This window comes from Salvelinus alpinus, chromosome 27 (genome assembly GCF_045679555.1).
Source record: "Salvelinus alpinus chromosome 27, SLU_Salpinus.1, whole genome shotgun sequence".
Taxonomy (NCBI): domain Eukaryota; kingdom Metazoa; phylum Chordata; class Actinopteri; order Salmoniformes; family Salmonidae; genus Salvelinus; species Salvelinus alpinus.
In genome coordinates this window covers 22,327,712-22,348,863 of record NC_092112.1, presented here as the reverse complement: position 1 = coordinate 22,348,863, position 21,152 = coordinate 22,327,712, and the positions used below count along the sequence as shown (strand labels likewise).

Sequence of the window (21,152 nt, the reverse complement as noted above, 5' to 3'; positions counted from 1 at the left end):
ATACATAAAAATATTTATTCTAATAAACAGACCTGACATACAACCTTGTTTAAGTAAATCATAGCAAGACTCGAGCATGGATTATACAATCAAAACCAAGAGGCTGGGACTTATTCAACCTCTGATCACCAAGACCTAACAAAATGAGCTGACTATTCATCAGTCTCCATATTTCAGCACTCATAAGGCCTTTCCATTTCCCACAGGGAACGCTTCAGACCTCCATTTAAAAAGACCTGTGATTAAGATCACATGGCAACCCCACTTCTTTAGAGTAGAAAAACATGGCAGTTCTAAAAACACATTGAGAAAAATCAAAAATCGTGCCAAAATCAAAGAGGGGCTATGTAATAAGTGAATCACACTAGATACTAGTAAGTCTACTGTAAATACAATGGGGTTGATCAAAATACTGCAAGTTATTTAAACTAATAAGGCCAATTGCTTGTCCAAAGTATCCATAGGAAGTCAAAGAAAACAATAAAATCCTAAGGGCATAGCCAACATGGCTATCAGGTAGGGTCAATGAAACAAAATTCAACATTCTCATCAAGTTCAGGTATTTGCTGTCAAAATACTTAGAAAAACCATGCATTTAAGTCAGATATGACCCATTCATAAAAGCTGAAAGATCACTTAATATTCATAAGTCAAAAAAGTCAATATATTGTGAACAAACATGGAAAGTCAAATATGAAAATAAATACAATGTGAACCAACAAATCATACCAGTCAAGAATAGAGGTTGTCAGTACATTGAATCAAGGGCCCAAACAAATGCATGTTAAGGATCAATGCACAATATAAACAGTGATTGTATACAGCTGAGTAATGACACTAAATTCAGGACTTGCGCAATATAGGCCTTATATTTGGGACATGAAACGTACCCTAATCAGCACCAAGTGCAGACTCAAGACAGAAGGAAAACTCAAATGGATAAGTAAAATGAACAGTCAGTCTACCATTCAGGCATGGTGGCATCAACAGACAGTACACACTAAACGCTTCACCTGCATTGATTTAGCTACAAGTCTTGGAGGGAAAACTACAGTATCTCACCAAGTGGACACAGAAAATATAACGGACATTTTAGGTTAAGTTATTTAAAGACAACTTTAGAAAGCCAATTTAAAACAGAAATATTTACGGGCAAATTCAATATTAACTTTAGAAAGCTCATCTTAAAATAGGAAAATGAACCGACAAACTATATTCAAATTTGGGGCACTACGTACAGTTCTGGGCATTGTCGTAGTAGCTCCTCAGAAACTGAGAAGATTACTCAAAATGGGCCCTTAAAACAGACACGTTTCCCTACCATCACCAAAATACCTGGTTCAAGTGCCTTTTGTCATATTCCTAAAAAAATACAAAATAAAAAGGGGAGAAAAACAACCTAATATTTCAAGAGGCACACCCATCCCAGTTACTTTTTTTTGTTGTCATTCAGAGGAGAATCAGTCACCTTTCTTTACATAAGGCCAGATCCTGATCAGGGGATTCATGACAAGCACTAAAGCTAGCATGTAAATTAATCTTCCTTTGACAGGATTTCTGCCACAGTAAGCATAAAACGGAACATTCCCAAGTATTGTCTGATCCAAAAACAGTAGAAACATTTTATATCACACCCAAAGTACCAGATCGTTGGAAGTGTCAGTGCTGAACATCAGTAATGAAAGACGTGGTACATGTACAACACTATTGAAAACGATAAAAAAGGTTTAAAAAGCACAGACGTAGAAACTAGGCACTATTGGAGAGCTATACTCTATTGCACATGTGTAAGAACTTGAACCCATACATTTCAGGTGAGTACAGCTCAGAAGCACTTCCTGAAAACAATCTGGGGGCCATATTCCTCATATTCCTCTTGGCTGATCCAGGCCGAGGCAAAGGAAGACAAGTTGGCCAGCACTGCACCTCCGCTCCATACAGAGAAATCTCTGTCCTTAGGGCTTGTCACCCGAACACACTCCCCCAAATCTGTAGGCACCATGGTTCTAATTTCACTCTGAAGCCGCTCAGGCAGGCCAGCCAACAGGGTATTTCCACCTTCACAGGGGAAATAAATACATTCAGACATGGGCAGATGAGTGGACAAGTATTCAGCAACTAATAAACCAAAAACTATGTACCTGATAGGACAATGTTCCCCAAAAAACTCCGCCGGAGGTCAATGTCTGAATTAAGGATAGACTTGAAAATACTCTCATGCATCCCGTAATGGTCTCGTCCAATCAGCTCTGGCTTAAACAGAATCTCAGGAGCCCTGTGGGTGGAAGACGCCACCGATTAACAGATCTTAGCCAACCCTTGATGGCTATCCAAAGGCTTACTTGGTATCACCATAATCAAAACTGAACAATAAATGGCACCGTTTGCAAAGGGAAACACTTACAGTTCTTAGTCTCAATTTCCTCAGACAAAGCAGAACACATAATTATCCATACTCATTAGGGTGAGTGTTTAGTCTTCAGAGTGAGGATACAGGGGCCCTGTTAGATGGTTACCTGAACCGCTCTGTGCCAAGGTGGACGACTTGTCCATCAGGCATGGTGTAATACATCGCACTGCTGGCCGACCCTCCACAGGTTAGCTCAGATTCATAGTCCTGGGACACCCGGCAGCATTTCTCCTTCATCTCCCTCACAATCTCCATCTCGGCAGAAGTGCGCATGCAGAACCCCTGCTCCTGCAGAAGCTGGTACACAGGACAGCGACACACAATACAGACAATGGACATTGTTTTCAAGTGATCATCATTTTGAACTAATTGTTTTAGACCAAATCCCTGTCCCTGTCATAAATACATAGAGAATTATGCGTTAATATCAAGTACCTTTTTAAGGTGCATTGTAACATCATGGCCAGCCAAGGTGCAGCGCTGCACTGCGTGTGGTAGACAGTATCCCTCAAACACTGGCACACTATGGCTCACTCCATCCCCAGAGTCAAACACTACACCTAGTAGGAGAAACAGATACTAAATGATTATCCTCCATCTTCATAATTATTCAACCAAATAGTAGATGTATAGTAAGCAGTCTTAGATTCTAGCTTTAAACAGGTCTTTGAAAGCATACTGTCCTCTTCTCTGGGACACAACTGACTTAAATATGTTAACCGACTAGACACATTTGTAGAGTATATAATCGTGCTCGTTTTACCTGTGGTTCTCCCTGCTGCGTAAAGTGCCAGCACCGCCTGCATGGCCACGTAGGTGAGTGGAACATTGAAGCGCTCAAACATGAGTTCCACCATGCGCTGACGGTTCTCCAGTGGGTTCATGGCTGCCTCGGTCAGTAGGACAGGGTGATCGTCTGGTTCCACATGCAACTGCTGGAATGTGTGGTGCCAAATCTGAAACCAGACAATTGAGCAGTGAGGTCAATGATCAAAACCACCACAGCCTGATACTATGGCTTCATCAGTACTCCCAAATGCACCACTAAAGTGCATACAGAATATTGGATAGAATTAAGTCAACAATATATCACCAACCTTTTCCATTTCATCCCAGTTGCGTATAATTCCGTTCTTCATGGGATACTTCAGTGCCAGGACTCCTCTCATATGTTGAGCCTCATGTCCAATATAGTTCTCCCGTTCCAAGTAGCCATTCATTATTTCCTGATGGCAAATTAGAAAGTCCGCACATAGGGAAAGCTATGGTTGCCAATACGACCTTAACATAATGAAAAACACAGCCCAAGAGTATAGATGCCACATACTTGGCTGTTGCCTTACCTCGTATTTTGGCAGCCCAATAATATTTGGGAATATAGTATTCGGGAGGTCCTGATCTGCAAACCCCGCTTTCATCAAACCAGACCCTGTGTCCAGCACAATAGGGGTCTTGAAATTGGTCATCTAAAAAATAAATAAAGCCTATTTTACTGAAAGAAAAATATAATAATCAAGTCTATGGTGAATAATGTGGACGTCTAACTAAAGCCTTACGTCTCTGGTGGGGATGTGGTGATTGGGTTGATTGACAGGTGATCTCCTGGCAGTACCACACCTCTGAAACCCATCAGAGACCTCTACTTCTCTCCACTCATCAGCTCCGCTTGGTTCACATGATCCAGATGTTACTTCAGCAGACATACGAGATGGCTCTTCAGAATTAGACCCCAAATGTGTTAATAACACATCCTCAGATTTCTGGGAGCAGTGGATTTCTATCTGAACACAGTCAGAGTCAACAAGTGTCAATGTTGATCCCATAGAGCAGCCACCTAGCGTTGACTGTTCATGGAACTCCAAAGGGTTATTACATAAGGATGCCTGTTGATCGGCGAAGGGGTTGTCATTGTTGTCGCTTCTGTGTTTATTCACATCTTGACTCAGAACAGGATAACTGTTTGTAGGTTTGAGGTTTCGCTCTTTAGGCTTCGGATGAGTATTGAGCGCAACTTGAGGTGTGAGCCTAGGGTTAGGGTCTGAATCACTATCAGGGCAGTGAGTTCTATACATGGGTTCAGTTGGAATTTTGAGTTCTTGACCTTCATCATTCACAGGAACGGATGCCTTTCTTGGTTTAGGCACAGGGGGGTTGTTGGCATTAGCACCTGGGTCAAATGCTCCATGTTCAGGGCACATGTCACATATAAAGGAGGTAGTCTCTGGTGTGCAACTTTGAAAAGCTTCCCCAGATCTAAAATCTTTCTCTGTACCCTCATGGCTTTGGATTCCAACCTCTTCAATAGATTCATTGGGATCAGAAGTGATTTGTGGTAGAGTTAAATCTTGTGGTGAATTTTGCTCAGTAAGATCACAGTAGCTGGGGGTGTCGACTTCTACCATTGCATCACCACAGCCGGATATATTAGCGTCACCATGTGGGGACTGACCATTTACACTTTGAACACATGTTTGTGATAGAGGGGTTTTGGCATAATCTGGACATGGGGTTGCAGTAATACTGAGGGATTCATTAGGATCCAGGTTTATGGAGTCTTGGGGTAAGGATGGCAAGTGCTTTACGTTGTGGTGTTGGCTCCTATTGTCTGATATAAGATTATCACAGAGTGCACGGTCCTCCAAGTTTTTAAGTTTAGAAGTCCTTTCCATTACTGAGCATTTCACTACTTTCCTGGTTCTGCTCATCCTCTTGAGTTGACATTCTTTGGTCATCTCTTTGTCTAGGGTATTTTCCATCCCCTCCACTTCCCTTTTCTCCCTCTCTAGTTCTAATAGAAACTCCTGCCTCTCCTTGCTCGTACTTCGGGAAACCACTGATTGAGTGGGCTTTTCATCAAGGCACTGCTTCTCAGCCCGTCGAAGCTGGTGGATCTTGAGGCTCTCCTCCATGATGAGCTCATCCAGAACGTGCAGTCCTCTCAGCTCCTTCAGCAACTCTCCCCTGCTGCTTTGAGGGCACATCAGACCAGTCAACCCAGTCTCCGTCAGCCGTCCATTGTGGCCCATGCTGTGTTCTGAGGCCACAGTTTCACTGGTTGCCTCTGGTGACCTGCATTCACTCTGGTTATCAGTGTCTGCAGAGGCAAGACTGTCATCAAGGCTCAGGACACCATGTGCCTTTAGGTCACTGGAGGACATCTGGAAAAACAAAAACATTGTTATTAATAATAACAGAAAAATAAAGTGGAGATTCCCATCAGCTGATTATCTATTACAATTTTAAAGTCCGCCAAACAAAATAAACTTAGTTTGTATTAAATTAAATATATTTTCAATCTTGTAAAAACAATACTTTCTTACAAATCTCCAGGGGGCAGGGGGGGGATATAATTTGTTGACAAGTTCATTTTGTTATAGCGAAAAAATTTAATAATCTAATTTATAGAATCCAATTTGTAATGTATGGACAGTTGTCTACTTTGTTCATAGTTCACCAGCTTAAGTGGTTCCATGATCCACATTGACCTAGAGGTACACATTTATATCATGACCTACCACACTTACCTGCGCCTCACTGCCCCATGATTCCCACGGTTTGCTCGTGCGCTCAGTCTTCAGAAGGACAGCCAACATCTGCTCCTGTACCATCACATTCTCTTCCTCCTGTAAAAAACAGTTAGAGAAGTGTTAACAAATGCAAGCTATTGGCCTACGCCATGGTTTAGGGAGGGCTGCAAAATTACAGGAACTCAAATTCCCTGGATTTCAAGAAATCCTGGTTGAGAATTCTGATTTCCTGCTTATTCCCTCCTGATTCTGGGAATCCTCCATCCGGGATTTCTGGAACACCAGGGAATTTATTGAACGTTCCCGGAATTTCACAACCCTAGGTTAAGGTCACTATTAACAATCTCAGTAATGTGCTAATCTGAGGAGCCAAACCATTTACTGCTTCAGCATGAAGACAATCCATTGAATATTTGTACCAACATGCCTCTAGTATTCCAGCTGCACGGTCCAAGATCTCCTCTACCTTCCTGAGACCCTCCTGCTCCTTCAGGTCCCAGTCATTTAACGAGACTTCAGTCATGGAGCTGGTTATCCTGCAAACACAAACAGCAACAAGATGAGTGCTTTGGCTTTCATAGTTTACTAGGCACAATGGGCACCTATGAGGACCATGTCAGGCGACAAGAGCATAATGTGTCATTACCTTTCACAGCGGTCCTGTTTGGGGTCGTGAAAGTCATACGTATCCCAGAGTAGAGTGGGGCTGCTCTCTGCAGTGTAGTTGGGCCCATCTCTTGCATCTGTGATGGTGCTGGAAAGGGGATCCCGAATGGCACTCAGTTCCGAGTCATCAAAGCTGTCCTGTGCCTGTAGGATACTGTCGCTGGGCTGTGCCCCTCTGCTCTGAGGGTTGGTTTGTACCTCCGTCTGTGTGGGCTGGTCTCTGGACCAGTTGGATAATTGGTCGCTGTGGTGGGAGCACTCTGAAGGGTTTGGGCTCTTGACGTCACGCAGCTGTGGTGACTGTGATGGGTTCTGAGTGATGGTGACCGTGTAGGAGTTCTCAAGGTCTTCCACAGGCAGACTGAGCCATGGATTATGGGGCAGGGTAGCCGAACGCTTCAGCTTGATCTCAAAATGCATCGAGTCCACAGTTATCTTTGGGATGATCTGAATGTTGGCCCTTGAGGTGCTGCCCACAGATCCAAAGTCAAACTCCTCCCTGCAGTCCTCAACGTCAGACACGCTGGAGATGTTCTCCTCGTGGATCTGGGGCTGCCTGGTGATGGGCCTGAAGGAGTCCCTGGTGCCTGGTACCCTGGACAGCCCCTCCCATCCCTCTCGCACAGCTCCAGTCTCCATGTGGCCGCTTCCTGCTCCATCAAAGCCAGAGTCAAAGGAGCTGAGGGAGGGAGGCTTCCCCACAGCAGACACCGCCCCAGAGACGGCACTGGAGGGAGACGTACCCAGAGGGGCCTGATGGTGCTTGAGGTTGGAGAGAGAGCCGTGGCTGTGCATGTTGTCCTTAGTGTGGCAGTCGGATCTGGAACAAGAGGTTCTACTGTGACTAAACGTCACATCTGGAATGTTGAGACAGGCTGTAGGCAGAGTACCTGAGGCCAGGTTAGTGTGTGGCACAGGTCCTTCCCTGTGGCTGGCTCTCAGAAACTCATACTGCCACTGCAGCGCCGACTGGAGGTCGTTGATAGGTACTACACCTGGACAGGTCAGAAGTTTACACAGATTCATGCATCTGAAAGAAAGAAAGTGCCAGGGTCAATGCAAAAACTATGATAAAAGTCACCAGATCAAATAACTATGGAAGTCTGTAGTTAATACCCTCCTAAAGCATTTCAAATCGCACTGTGATATAAAACAGTATTATGCAACAGTAGTTTCTCACCTTTGTGACAGCTGTTTGCCAGTCTGCTGTAGCTGGGCGTCAGGGATGACGTTGGCCAGGTGAGCAAGCTGGACCAGGTCCTCCATGTCCGGGGAGGGGTTGTTTCTCAGGAAGTCACAGACTGCCTGCCTCCACACAGGGACAGGGCAATGCATCTCCAGCGGGTGGAGCCGCCTGGGGAGGCGGTCATAGTTCACACCCCACAGAAGGTCTTGGAGAAAGTTCTCACACAGGACTATGTTGTACCAACTATTGGCCTGTTGAGATGAAAGAAATTGAGTACATGACATCAGATTAAATTGACAAGGTCTAACCACAACACAAACCACATGCACATCACAGGAGATAAACATGTAAAATGTAATGTCATTTCAAGAATTTCTAATTGTAGTCTATTTCAATTACATCACCACTTCAGTATAATATAAAAAGTTGGCATGCACAATCAGGAATCATAAAACATTAGTGCAAGTGGACAACTACTTTTTTGTAGTAGTGGTAGAAGTCAGAGACTGCTCGGAGGGTCTGATGAGGGAGCTCTACAGCAGCGTGGAAGTTCTCCTTCAGTCTGTCCAGATCCTGCACCCACTCTTCCCTGGTCTGGACATCACCAGGAGGCAGAATCTCAGCTAATGTGTGGATCACATCTTCAGAACAGCGAACCAGGGCCTGACAAGAGGGAGGACAAACCACCGCTGTGTCATTTAGGATCCATACAGCAGCTCGAATACGGCAATGCACCAATCTTAGGAGGAAAAAAATAAGATTAGCCTATATTTACCATGGCAGGGGTATAGATCGATGCCTCAAATTCTGACGTTAACATCTCAGCCCTTCTGGCATCTTTAGAGATCTCTATTCTGTAAGGCTGGAGCTTCTCGTTCTGAAGGCTTTTAATCTGTTCTGTTATCTGCAAGTGGAGGTAAATAAAGCAAAATAATTCAACATTTAAACAAGCCTCTGAAAATGGAAAAAGGCAAGACAACTGGGTCATGTTCATTAGGCACCAAATAGAAGAACTGACAAAAAGGAAAGGACTGGACTAACAACGACCAATTTTTGTTTTCAGTTGCAAAGCCTCTTAAAATGTTTTTTGTTTTGTGCCCAAATTAACAACATTTTAGAGTAATTGTTATGTATTATAACAAACCTGCTGTGCCTCATTACACAGCTGGAAGACCTGTAGCTGGAGGTGGGCCTTGGAAAAGGCCTGTTGCCACAGCAACTCAATTTTTTCCACAGCCACAGTTATCCTGTCAACAAAGACAACAATAAGATACCTTCAACCCGGGGAAAAGACTCAATGTAGCAGAATACTATGATGAACCTTGAAATAGAACCGTTAGATATACATTACTAACATAATATCTATCCATTGACAGCTTTGTCTATATAGAAAGTCATTGTGTCAAATATGCAAGTCTTCCCTTCAAAAACAAATAAAATGCACACCTTACTCCTAAGGAAAACGCTAAATGCCAGCTTGCCTACATTTACTTTGTCAGCAGTGTCAGTGCCTACCACACAGTACAGTACCTGCTGTAGTTCTGCAGCATGTCGAAGGCTGTGTTGGTGAAGAGGGCTGTCCCGGCCATGGCGTGATAGCACGAGTTCTTCTCAGGGTAGCGCATCTTCTCCACCACACACTCACAGTGCCTCAGCAGCTCATCCAACCCCAGCTCCCTACACACCACAAGGATAGTAGAGTTCAACATGTCCTCTGTACATAATATGTACATACGCAGTCACTCAGCCTTTGCAGGGGCACAAGAGTCCATAGATTCAAGGAAATATTCAAGGAAATCCTTCAAACGGCGTTGCAACTTGAGGCAGGTAACTTAAGCCATTATAAGCACTTGTGAGCATATGAAAAGTGAGCATATGTACAGCAGCTTTATGTGTAGATCAACTCGGCTTACACATGTACTACCCTAAGTAGGCATTTGTTATGTTCAACTGAATGAGAGCCCAATGGTGAAAACGGAGTCTCTTACCGCCGAAGCATTTGGAACTTGGACTCGTTGGTGTAACAGAAGGCCTTCAGCTCAGTGAAGGCAGAGGGGACAGGCTGTCTGGAGAGGGTCTGCAGAGTGGAGATGGAGGACGGGAGCCTCTGAACCACCGAGAGAAACTCCTGGACAAAGCCATCTATCTCCTACATAAACAGTCCAAGAAGCTAGTTAGAAGGATGATGAGGGTGAGATGAAGTAGGAAAAAAATACAATAAAGTAAATCCTGTTGCATCAAAAAAGCATTATTCACATGCTTGTCAAAGTTGTACAGCCACCAACCAATAGGCAAAAGACAACAAATGTACAACAAAGTTGGCTCACCTACTCAACCTACCAAGAATGTCCATTTAGTTACTGTAACAGCACAACATTGTAACTGAAAACATTAATTATAGCATCTCAAAACAGACTGCCCTCAGCAGTACTAATGAATAGTCAACATGGGTGAATACCCAGTCAAACATGAGTGAATATGATCAAATGGCGAGCGGAGAGGGGGCCGCCTTTCACTTGGTAATGAGGTCCACTGATTGCACTCTGCAATTGCGCAAGCTTCACCAAGGTAACAATGGGTCAGGGGCCACATCACTGAAACTCATGAATGGATTCACAAATGAAAAATCTCCCCACAAATAACAGTTGAATCACTAACTACACACTCATCTCTCCGGATAGATTCAGTTAATGAATCTACCACAGATGTTTACTAGTGGAAGAAATAAGAATAAAGCTTTGATTGGAAGCAGAGTTCTCCCGCTCTCTTAGTCATTTCATCCTCAAGACAGGCAGCAAATTAAAAGCAGAGGATAGGAGGCAGTGAGGTCGTCCTTTGACCCCTGACGGGGAAAGGAGGACAATGCTGCCGTGTGTTAAACCTATTAGTGGAGTTATGACTGATCCTAAGATAATCTACTGCCAAAGCCCACTGTGGCAAACAAGACTGTCCTTTTAAGAAGATCACATTACACGCACGACAAGACAAGTCATGTATTGCCTAAGATTTATCATGAGAAGTCCAGTGTGCTTATTTAACAGAACGAGTAGTGACGCTAGTAGTCAATGGAATTCTTTGAAAGAAAACTGTCATGAGAATTCTGTTGAGATTATATGCCAATGAATGGGCACAAGCATTTTACAACTAGCATAACTTTCCACTTGACCAATAAGCAAAATACCACAGGATGAAATGACAACAGTCCATGTAAATGATTGTAAGAGACAAACCTTGATAAAGGTAACCCAACTCCGATGACAGTAAACCAGGTAGCCTCCTAAAGATGCAGTCAACTGGCTTCTATCAATGTAGTTGGAGAGGTCAAAGACCCCTTTCAGCAGAACTCTCTGTTGGTATTAAAAGGATGTTTAGACACACCCCACACACAATATGAAAGGTGAAGACAGTGAACCCATCTTACCTTAAAGGGAGCAACATAAGACTTTGATGGTACCAGCAGTTTCAACAATAGTTTCAGAACATCTTTCTTTTTCGGTTGAATTATGTATACAGTGTGCACTGTCCTCCTATGAAGCTAGATGGGATGAGAAATTAATGTTACACTTTTATTGATATTAATGACAAGTCAAAATCACACACCTAGTAGTACAACTTGGGTGGGGCACCCAAATATCTTCCCCATTTGGGATTGTAATGAGCACCACGGTTCTGTCAATGGCCATGACAAACTGACATGAAGACTCACTGCACCATTATCAAAAATGACTAAATCAAATGTACACATTAGTATGTTTGTGGACATTAAGAGTCTACCATTTGATTGTCAAAATTATATGTAATCAGACAAAAAAAAGCCACAGACAACTGAATTGTATGGCAGATTTCCAAACACCTTAACCAATTTAGCTCAGATAATGCAATTCCTCATACAATTCCACTAGAGCTTATTAAATAACTGAAGACATATGATCCAGCATGTGATCTCCCTCCCCGCCACCACTTCAGTATTATAGCCCATAACCATCATCCAAGCAGGAAGTGACGCACTTCGCATTGTGCCCTAAAGAGCAACATCAGACAAGAACACTTAATGAACTAGGAGTACCAGAAAGGCCAATCTGAGGTGGAGCTATGAAGTGCTGAACATCATTGTGGCTGAACTGGACACAGCAATACAAAAAACTGAGACTCACTGTCAACACTTCCCAGACAAAACCAACTTATTATTATTTTTAATTGTGCAAAAGTGGATTGAGGTGTACTAAATAACATTACTTTAAGAACCAACTATGACCATTACTGTAAAGCAATGCCTACAAGCCATCTAAAACATTAAATCTTTGTACAAAATATTAAATGTTACCTCAAATTATTCAAAAGATAGTTTTTTTGCAAAATGATAGATAGAATAGATACCTCAAGGAGAAGAAGAGTTTCAGCAATGAACCTTGTTGTATTAAGAGTGGCTTGTCTCAAATCAGCCACAACTGAACCCATGCTCTCCTTCTCCTGTTTCTTACTAAAAAACAAAGCGGCATCAGTAAGGCTTAACATGACTTCCAGTTTTGAGCAATCATCTTAAATGGACATCCGTAAAAAGAATACACATTACATTGTAGGTACATACTTGTACAAACAGAGAAAGTAGTGTATGAAGTCAACCACTTCAGATTTGTTTAGATCTGAAAGACTGCCATGAGAATCCACAGGGAACATGACCAGAGGACAGCCATACTGATCAAAGGCACCTGTTGACAGAAATCCAATCACTTCATGCGCACATTGTTACAGTTCATGATTGCTATTGTTTTGTTACATTTTGCACATTGTAACATACAAATAATGAATCGAGTGTTTATTATAGCCTACCCGGGAAAACTACTGCTCCCGAGTTCAACACATGATCTGGAGGCAGCGGTAGGGAGGGGGAGGCCCCTTGGAATTCTGAAAGTATTTGTGCGAAACGAATATTTACATTAGAAACATGTCTGGGTACAATTTCGTCGGTGTTTTTCCACTAACCGTAGAAACCAGCGCGTCCAGCGCCTTCCAATCCCCCTCCACATCCAACCCAACTGCAGCCAATAAGTAACAAAACTACCCTCACTACATCAGAACAGAGCTTATTTACAGGCACATTTTACACACTTACAATTTCCCACAAACACAAAGCGCTACCGTCACACGTGATATTAGATTGCAACATCATAATAACTTCGTAAATTTGTAACAAATTCTCACGCTGCAGCGTGCACTTGACTCGATTCTTACCTGTTGCGTGGCGGCGGCTCATTGTGGGGTTCTCACAGTCCTTTACAAATGTTGAAGCTTTCGTTATTTTTCCTGCCGGAATGCCCAAAAAATATTTAGAATCGATCCTCTCATACTTCCTAACTGAGCATTCTAAAAGACAGCATTATATTTGAGTGTCGGTTGGACAAGAGACTTGGGATCTAGTCCACTTGTTTCCGCCATATTGAGTTCATTCCGAACAGGGTATCATGCGGTTGAGCAATTCCATTGAGTGGATGCTGCAAGCCCTCATTTATAACTTCAAATATCAGAGGGCGGGGAAAGATAACGAGAACGTGACTTGCATTGAGAGACGCCTAGCTGTTAACATTCTGTGAACTGATGGCAATCAATGCAATGCTGTATTTATATTTTATTATTTTGAGATTCATGATCATGCAATGCTAATAAAATAAACCATTGAACAATAAATGGCACGCACAGATTATTTCAAAGTGATGTAACACAGTTCATCCTAATGAGAACGTAAATCATTCCTGGCATTACAGATTATGAAATAAACTTTTACCTACCAAAGTTTTGTTGTTGAAATCAACATGTGACCTGCCTATATGACAGGTACTTGTGATGCCTGGCATAATCACACGATCAGATATCAAACAGACAAAATGACTGCAACTATTACATAAACAAATAGCATGTGGATAATCAGATTTATTACAGTTGACCAATTGTGATAAACCAAAGAGACGCATGCTTTTCTGGGCTTCTATTCGTTCACTTGTCATTCAACCTGTACATTTCTTTGATGGTAGGATAAAGTCAGCTTGATCAGGCTTCAATTCTTTAAACTGTTGATTGATGAAATGTTGAAATGCTGCCCTTGTTTCTTCCAGGTCATCCATATATACTTGCTTATCGGCTACGGCTGTACGGAGGTCCCTGATGGTCTTGTTCAGCAGAGTCTCCAGCGCTTGTGTTGACTCCTTCAAGGTAGTTAGTTCTGCCTTGTACCGCCCCTCCGCCTCGTCTATGTTGCGTTGGGCAATATCCATCTCCTCCCTTCGGGTTCTCTCGATATTGCCAGTGATGCTGGATATCATCACTGCCCTCACTTCCACCAGTATCTCATCTTTTTTCTTTCTGGCCACCGCCTTCGCATCCTCCGGTTGCAGCATGAAGTCCCTGTTGTAAACATATCACATAATGTGTTTGTGAACCACAATAGGAAAATCATTAGCCGGTCACATCTATTTGAGATTTTGCGTACTCCTCCGTTGTCATCATTTTCAAGCCAAGCATGTTTGCCACGACAATTCCAAGATGGCAAAAAGAGACAGGCAACCAAGCTAGAAAATTATGACTATAAAAAGCACACAAATCTCACTCATTACCCCAATTTACAGCCATGAGCTGCTTTTGAAATACTGTAGCTATCACTCTGATCACATATGTCTACCAACATCTCCAAGATAGTGGCAGCGTGTGCAGTGGTTTGTTCCTCTTCTCTTCGGGTTCTCACAACACTCTTAGCATGCCGCTGGGCTATCTTCTCTATGGCCCTTCGGATCTCCTGTGAGGCCCTCTCTTCGTTTCGTTTGCGCAGTTTCTCAATGTCGGACCTGACCTTGCGCTTTGTTTTGATATCATACTCAACCAAGGTCTCCTGAGGATGTCATGATTCAATTGATTACATAGGCGTACACATACCCTACACTCTATTAAAATATCTGAGCATCATGGCAATTGTAGGTCTACAGCTTTTTATGAAACAATTGATATAGTAGGCTACTCTATCAATTACAATTGTTTTCCTTTGATAAGTGTCCTCATACCTGCAAATAAGAGTTTGCATTTTCTACTTTCCTCCTCAAGAGCTCTCTCTCCTTTCTGGCCCACTGAAGTGTCTCTAACACTATTTTCTCAATTTCCATATCAGCCTGAAAGCAAGACTTATCATTAGCAAAACCTCTTGCAATGTATTGCAGTCCAGACCTAACGCAATGTTCAACAAAAAAAAGCAGCATATTTTTGTACCTTGCCCCACGCCTTCTCAGTAGCAGCTCTAATACACTCCTCCTTCTCTTTTTGAAACTCTGTCATGTAATACTGGTGTATGTTTTCTCCTATATCTGCAATTCAATGTGATACAGTCACTTAAACATCTGTTACAGGCTGCTACCATTGATACACGGAGTGGATGTAGTAAAGGAGGAGTGGGCATACCAATGATATTTGAGTGAGTACTCAACTGCTTCAGCTCTTTCATTGGGTCTCCATACAAAGTTGTGAGAGCACGGCTTGTGGGCTCTCGCTTTCTTGCAGTGCATCTATGACCTCCTTTAGATAGAGTGGAAGGATGCTGTGAAGCTTTGAGGGTTCCCACGTTGGGTTTCCATTGCTCTTTGAGTGTGTCCATTTTAGCTTTTACAGTGGACCTCACAAAGCACGTAATTATTGTAGCTTTGACTCACCCCATGGGGCGGGATATCTTGCTTTAATCAAATCTAGTTACAGAGATCTGTTGGAAGTACTAAAAAGGTTTCCTTGCTGAAGAAAACAACTAAGAATGTATGACTCCAAATGCATGTGCCGGGAAAAATAATAATCCATTGTGATGCTATTTAGAACGCACATGGCTCATTGAGAGACATTCCAATTACTGTCTTTTTTCTCGGGAGAGCTCTGGCGCTGTTTTCGCACTGGTCAGCTCCTAGCCCAATAATGGTGCCTAAAGTAACTCCATCTAACATAAATCGATTCTCAATTGCGGTACTCTACTTTCATATCAAAATAATTCCACAAATGCAAGATACACACTTACTGCACACTGTTTTAACCTGTTATAACACAGTTGCAGCCGATCGTATTTTTCAGTGACAACACGTTTGTGGCGTCCATCTGCATTTTACACAGTGTTAGGAGACGCATATAGATAATTAGCAAAGGTAGTCCACTCGTTTTCCGTTAAAAAAAGCCCTGTAACATGGAAATGTGGTCGTGTGGGAACCCTAACCCTACAAAGGTGTGTACTCATGTAAACTTTTGTTTATAAATGTTTTTTATGCTGCTAATATGAAATATACATTACTTGTTTCCATTACCGCACCGCAAGAGATGAGTGTTAACGTTTAAAGCGAAGTGTCTGCGGAGGCTCTTAACAACCCCCCCCCCCCTCTTCAGAAGATACTGTAATGAAACAGCAGGGAGCAGAACCTTCGACTTTCTAGCTCGAAGTCCAGTGCGCCATCGACCGTGTCGCAAAAGCATGCTCATGCGGCAGAGTCGATATCAGCGCTTATAAACCCAGGGTTGTTACAATACTATCGTCAGTTTTCAGTAGCGCGTCTATGACTTGGCTATTCAGCTCCTTGCTTGATGATGATTGCTAATTGCTCAATATGCTTTTATGAGTTTTACATTCTTACCCTTACTCTATGGTAAATTGTTATTTCAATAGTTTCAGAAATGAATCCAAGAGCTATTGCCTAATTGTAACAATATTTAATAACCATCGTCATTACATAGATCCAGTGCTTTCAGACCAAGCCATTTTTTACTACAATAATGTTCAGGATATATTGCACATCTGATTTGATCAGTCCCATTTAGACGTTTTCCTCCCCTTCAATGTCAATAACTTCATACAGCTTCTGGTCGTTCTCTTTGGTGGCATGATGGTATCCCAGGTAGCCCACACACAAGGTGATTGTCACAAGTCCAAATGCCATCACTGGCTTGTTCTGTAAAGGAAACACAATTTGCATCGACAATAGAACAGACGATACTGATGAACAAACAGACTCATTGTCCGTAAAACAATTGTGACCAGTGAGTTAGGCTTTACGGGTCTAACCGTGAGCTCAGGGTTGACAGCTCGGAAAAGCGTGGTGGTCTTCGCTCCTCTAAGGCCAGGCATCCTGAAGTCCCCTTCTTTCGGAGCCTCCTTACCGCTTCCAGATGCCATTGTGCAATTACTTGAGGAGATGGATAAGGTTTACATTTATTGTATAAAGAAGTGCAACGCGTTTGAGGAAACGCTATTAATGATTGAAAACATTTGGAACGACCAATAGCGCATCCACAACAACACGTCCACTTGTTTTGGAAGTCATGGCTAACAGTCAACGAACTCCAAGAAAAAACACATTGTTTGCATGTTATAATAGTAACGTCTTTATAATAGTAGAGCGCCACCTTGTGGATGGAGTAGGCTACACTATGGTTTCTGCAGTATTTGTTTTTATTTAGCCTTTATTTAACAAGGCAAGTCAGTAGCATTTGTGTCACAGTTAGTCAGACCCTTGGTTTGGCATTTTGCTTACAGTATACAAGACACCCATCATAAACGATTTTATATGAACGTTGTTTCCCCGAATTCAGAAAAAAATTGTAATAGCTTGTTAGCCTTGAACAGGGGGAAAGGTGAGCCTATCCATTAGGACACCTGAAATACCTATAAAAAATGCATGGCACAAGTTGTCATTCATGACCAATATAGCTACAAAGAAGTCAACATTTGCAAGGAACATTCAAATAATCATTGAACTTAGATACAATTGTATATCTTTTTATTCTTTCAGCAACGTAACATGAACTCATGGACTGATATATCCTACCGCGGGTGACAGGTTCAGTGTTTAATGTGACCATGGTGACGCTGTCTGTCCCAGAACAAACTGTAGGATTGACGACAGATGAATCAATGCACATAGTGACTCATGAATGGTAGCTACAGGCTTTAAAGCATATTGAAAATAGACATACTGTAGTGTTAAATACAGGATGCTTTCACTTTTTTTTTTTTTTTTTTTTAAACCTTTCAGAAACAGTCTTTCATCTTAAACCTACCCAACAATCTAATAAAAACAATTATAGGACATAGGCTAATATTAAAAAATACACATAGCCTACAGGGTATATTTAACTATACTTATGGTATTTGTATAGTGCTGCTCGTCCACAATAGACTATCCAAACAAGCCCTCTGGGTACAAAATAGGTGTGGCCTCTCAGACAGGTGTGTTCGACGTGCAAATCGACTGCAGTAGCCAGCATCGGAAATTTAGCCCCCAAACACATAACACAAACAGAAAAAACTGGCATAGCCTGTTTATAATCGGTGAGTTAATTATTGTATTTTCTTTCAATATTGTATTTGTCTGAACATAATAGTGTTCTTAAAATAGGTTTAGCCTATTCTATTGGAAAATGCGCACCTTCGCAGTTTTGATAGCCTAGGCTACTTGAAATAGATTAGTTAATCAATTGCATTTATTCACTGGAGAGCAATTGTAAAAATAGAAGCTTTCTTTTTTTGTAAAATACGAATGAATTTATACATGATGTGATGCTACTGTACTGCTACTCAGGAAATACAGAACCAGCAGATGTTGTCATTGTAAAAGCCTATTAAAGAAGATATTCCTTCCTCAGTAATTATAGCCTACACAGATTTGTTATCAACATGATATTTGCCCTTTACATTAATTTGCTATCAAAATAAATGTTAATTTGATAACACTGCATTACATTGTCCTTATTACACTGTCATATTTACAAGTAGCCCACAGTGTAACAAGTATAAACAATAATACCTGTTACTATTTATAGTGGAGAGAATGGTGAATATAGAAATGTAGCCTAGCCTCCTATGGGCAATGTATGATTGGAATATATTTATATTGTCAGATGATGCCCTATTCATCATAACAGGCAGAATTGAGTATTGGCCTTGTATCTACAGGGTTGTGTCCTTGTGTCCCAAATGGCACCCTATTCTTTACAACATAGTGCATTTCTTATGAACAGCCTGTTCAAAAGTAGTGCACTATGTAGGGAATAATATTGGTTCCATTTGGGACAGAGCCCCATATCTACAGTGTCTCCCTTCTCCACAGGCTCATGTAATCAGAGAGATGTCAAACTGGGGGTTTCTGGAGAACGTCCTGAGTGGGGTGAACAAGTACTCCACAGTCATCGGCCGCATCTGGCTCTCCATCGTCTTCATCTTCCGCATCCTGGTGTACGTGGCGGCTGCTGAGCAGGTCTGGAAGGATGAGCACAATGACTTTGTCTGCAACACCCAGCAGCCTGGCTGTGAGAACGTGTGCTTCGACCACTTCTTCCCCATCTCCCAGATCCGCCTGTGGGCCCTCCAGCTCATCATGGTGTCCACTCCATCCCTGTTGGTGGCTCTACACGTGGCCTACCGCGAGAACAGGGAGAGCAGGCATGGCAAGAAGCTGTATGAGGACAAAGGTAGGATTGATGGAGGTCTGCTCTGCACCTATATCCTCAGCCTCGTCTTTAAGACTACCTTCGAGGTGGGCTCCCTCCTGGCCTTCTACTTTCTCTACAGTGGCTTTGACGTTCCCAGACTGCTTCGCTGCAGCCTGGACCCTTGCCCTAACACCGTAGACTGCTACATCTCCAAAGCCACTGAGAAGATGGTCTTCCTCTACATCATGGGCTGCACGTCCATATTGTGTATTGTACTGAATGTCTCGGAGATGGTATACATCCTATCTAAACAGTGCTGGAAGTGTTTTAGCAAGCGGTATATCCCCATTGAAGAGAGAGCTCACTGGCATTGTAATCACACTGTCCCAATCAGCAACAGTACCTCAACCCTTCATCCCACACCTAACAAAGATACAATGGGCTCACAAGATCCAGCTACAAAGGGAAACCAACCCTTTCCCTCTTAAATTGCATTCAATTACCTAATAATTTATTGCGATCAGAATTCAGGACTTCTTTTAACTTAAATGATTTCAGAAACTATGTAGAACTTGTAGTTATTCACCTTTAACTTTTTTGTTGTTGTACTTTATTCATAGATTTTCAGATATGAGAACAGAAAAACAGTACAACCCCATCCCCTCATCCATCCGCCCCTCCACCCACCCACAAAGCACCTTTAACCTTTTAACAGATACTGTTACTTTTAGCATTAGGGTCGTATTTAAGGCCTTTATGTCTCAAAATGGTCTGCTAATTGAATCTAGTATAATTTATATAATCACCTTTGGTATTATGATTCATTACCCAACAATCTAATAAAAATGGTTGGCCCTATATGCTTATAGAAAATAAACATGTAGGCTATTCTTAACTTTATTTAGGCTATTTGTATAGTGCTGCTCGTCGGCAATCTACTCTCCAAATAATCCATCGGGATAGGCTACATAATAGGTGGCCTCTGACAGGTGTTTGACATGCAAATCGACTGCAGTAGGATCATTTCATAAAATGACTTCCTTTTGCATCCCTTTGATGTTTTTAGTAGAAATTGTGCACACATATTGACATTTAAAAGCCTATTATATCAAATGAAGTCCTCTTTAATATAGACATTATGGAAAATACAATCAATTGGATTTTTAATATGAAAAACACTTTTGTCATGTCCCTCTGTGCACCCTCTGCAACTTCTAGGAAAATTAACCCACTTAGCCAACATTTCTCAAATATCTCACCATTATTGTAAAGCCCTAGTCATTGCATTACTTTGACAGTCATTTCAGACTTTGGTATTATGATTAACAAAGAATTAAAAAAAATTCAAGCTTAACATTTCTACTTTCAGTGCTGGACTGCATTCATACATAGACCATGCCTTTTTCCTTACTGACATCACAGCATTCATTTTGTGTTCATGTCATGGTCCCCAGTGGAGCCCATTTATGTAAATATGACCGTCAGTGTAATTCTAATCTATAAATTGGCAGATTCATTCCATTGCTTTCATCTTTCATGGGAGAGATAATATAAAATGTTGAATTTCAGGTAATGCAGAACTCTGATCTTTCTAGATTAATGATGAAGAGAAATCCTTACTTGTTTTCAACAATTGAGAGTTGTTTAGTGATCATGTTATATCACAAATCTGTTAAAAGGCATCTCTTTTTTACAACAAGCACTTAACTGACCCTTTTCTGATTGTAGGAGCTCCAGCATTCTTCCATGTGTAATGTATCTCTTGTACTTAAAAATGTTATATGGACGATTCTACCAATTTCTCTCAACCATTTTTCCTCTGGGGGAATATAAATTGGGGCAGCAGGTAGCCTAGTGGTTAGAGCATTGGGCCAGTAACCGAAAGGTTGCTAGATCGAATCCCAGAGCTGACAAGGTCTGTTGTTCT

At 41.9% G+C, this 21,152-nt stretch overlaps 3 protein-coding genes across 4 annotated transcripts; 1 reads left to right on the top strand and 2 right to left on the bottom strand.

Moving 5' to 3' along the window:
- Nucleotide 1: 1 nt before the first annotated feature.
- Nucleotides 2-13,269, bottom strand: LOC139556175 (uncharacterized). Of its 2 annotated transcripts, none has more exons than XM_071369764.1 (23): nucleotides 13,022-13,269; nucleotides 12,620-12,694; nucleotides 12,378-12,498; nucleotides 12,167-12,269; nucleotides 11,211-11,324; nucleotides 11,020-11,136; nucleotides 9,778-9,938; nucleotides 9,320-9,466; nucleotides 8,934-9,036; nucleotides 8,565-8,693; nucleotides 8,267-8,452; nucleotides 7,784-8,040; nucleotides 6,584-7,633; nucleotides 6,365-6,473; nucleotides 5,926-6,033; nucleotides 3,967-5,568; nucleotides 3,754-3,876; nucleotides 3,508-3,636; nucleotides 3,174-3,366; nucleotides 2,846-2,970; nucleotides 2,517-2,707; nucleotides 2,142-2,275; nucleotides 2-2,058 (listed from the first exon to the last, which is right to left on the bottom strand). In XM_071369764.1, the coding sequence occupies exons 1-23, from the start codon at nucleotides 13,041-13,043 to the stop codon at nucleotides 1,826-1,828; spliced, it is 5,532 nt and encodes a 1,843-aa protein (XP_071225865.1). In that variant the 5' UTR covers nucleotides 13,044-13,269; the 3' UTR covers nucleotides 2-1,825. The 2 variants fall into 2 exon arrangements, with proteins under 2 accessions (XP_071225865.1, XP_071225866.1); XM_071369765.1 differs by having other exon boundaries at nucleotides 5,935-6,033.
- A 3,223-nt stretch (nucleotides 13,270-16,492) lies between these two features.
- On the bottom strand, nucleotides 16,493-17,119 carry LOC139556174 (small integral membrane protein 8-like). The gene is made up of 2 exons (XM_071369763.1): nucleotides 16,860-17,119; nucleotides 16,493-16,746 (listed from the first exon to the last, which is right to left on the bottom strand). The coding sequence occupies exons 1-2, from the start codon at nucleotides 16,968-16,970 to the stop codon at nucleotides 16,612-16,614; spliced, it is 246 nt and encodes an 81-aa protein (XP_071225864.1). The 5' UTR covers nucleotides 16,971-17,119; the 3' UTR covers nucleotides 16,493-16,611.
- An 895-nt stretch (nucleotides 17,120-18,014) lies between these two features.
- Nucleotides 18,015-20,102, top strand: LOC139556173 (gap junction beta-7 protein-like). The gene is made up of 2 exons (XM_071369762.1): nucleotides 18,015-18,125; nucleotides 18,904-20,102. The coding sequence occupies exon 2, from the start codon at nucleotides 18,922-18,924 to the stop codon at nucleotides 19,711-19,713; it is 792 nt and encodes a 263-aa protein (XP_071225863.1). The 5' UTR covers nucleotides 18,015-18,125; nucleotides 18,904-18,921; the 3' UTR covers nucleotides 19,714-20,102.
- The last annotated feature ends 1,050 nt before the right edge of the window (nucleotides 20,103-21,152 follow it).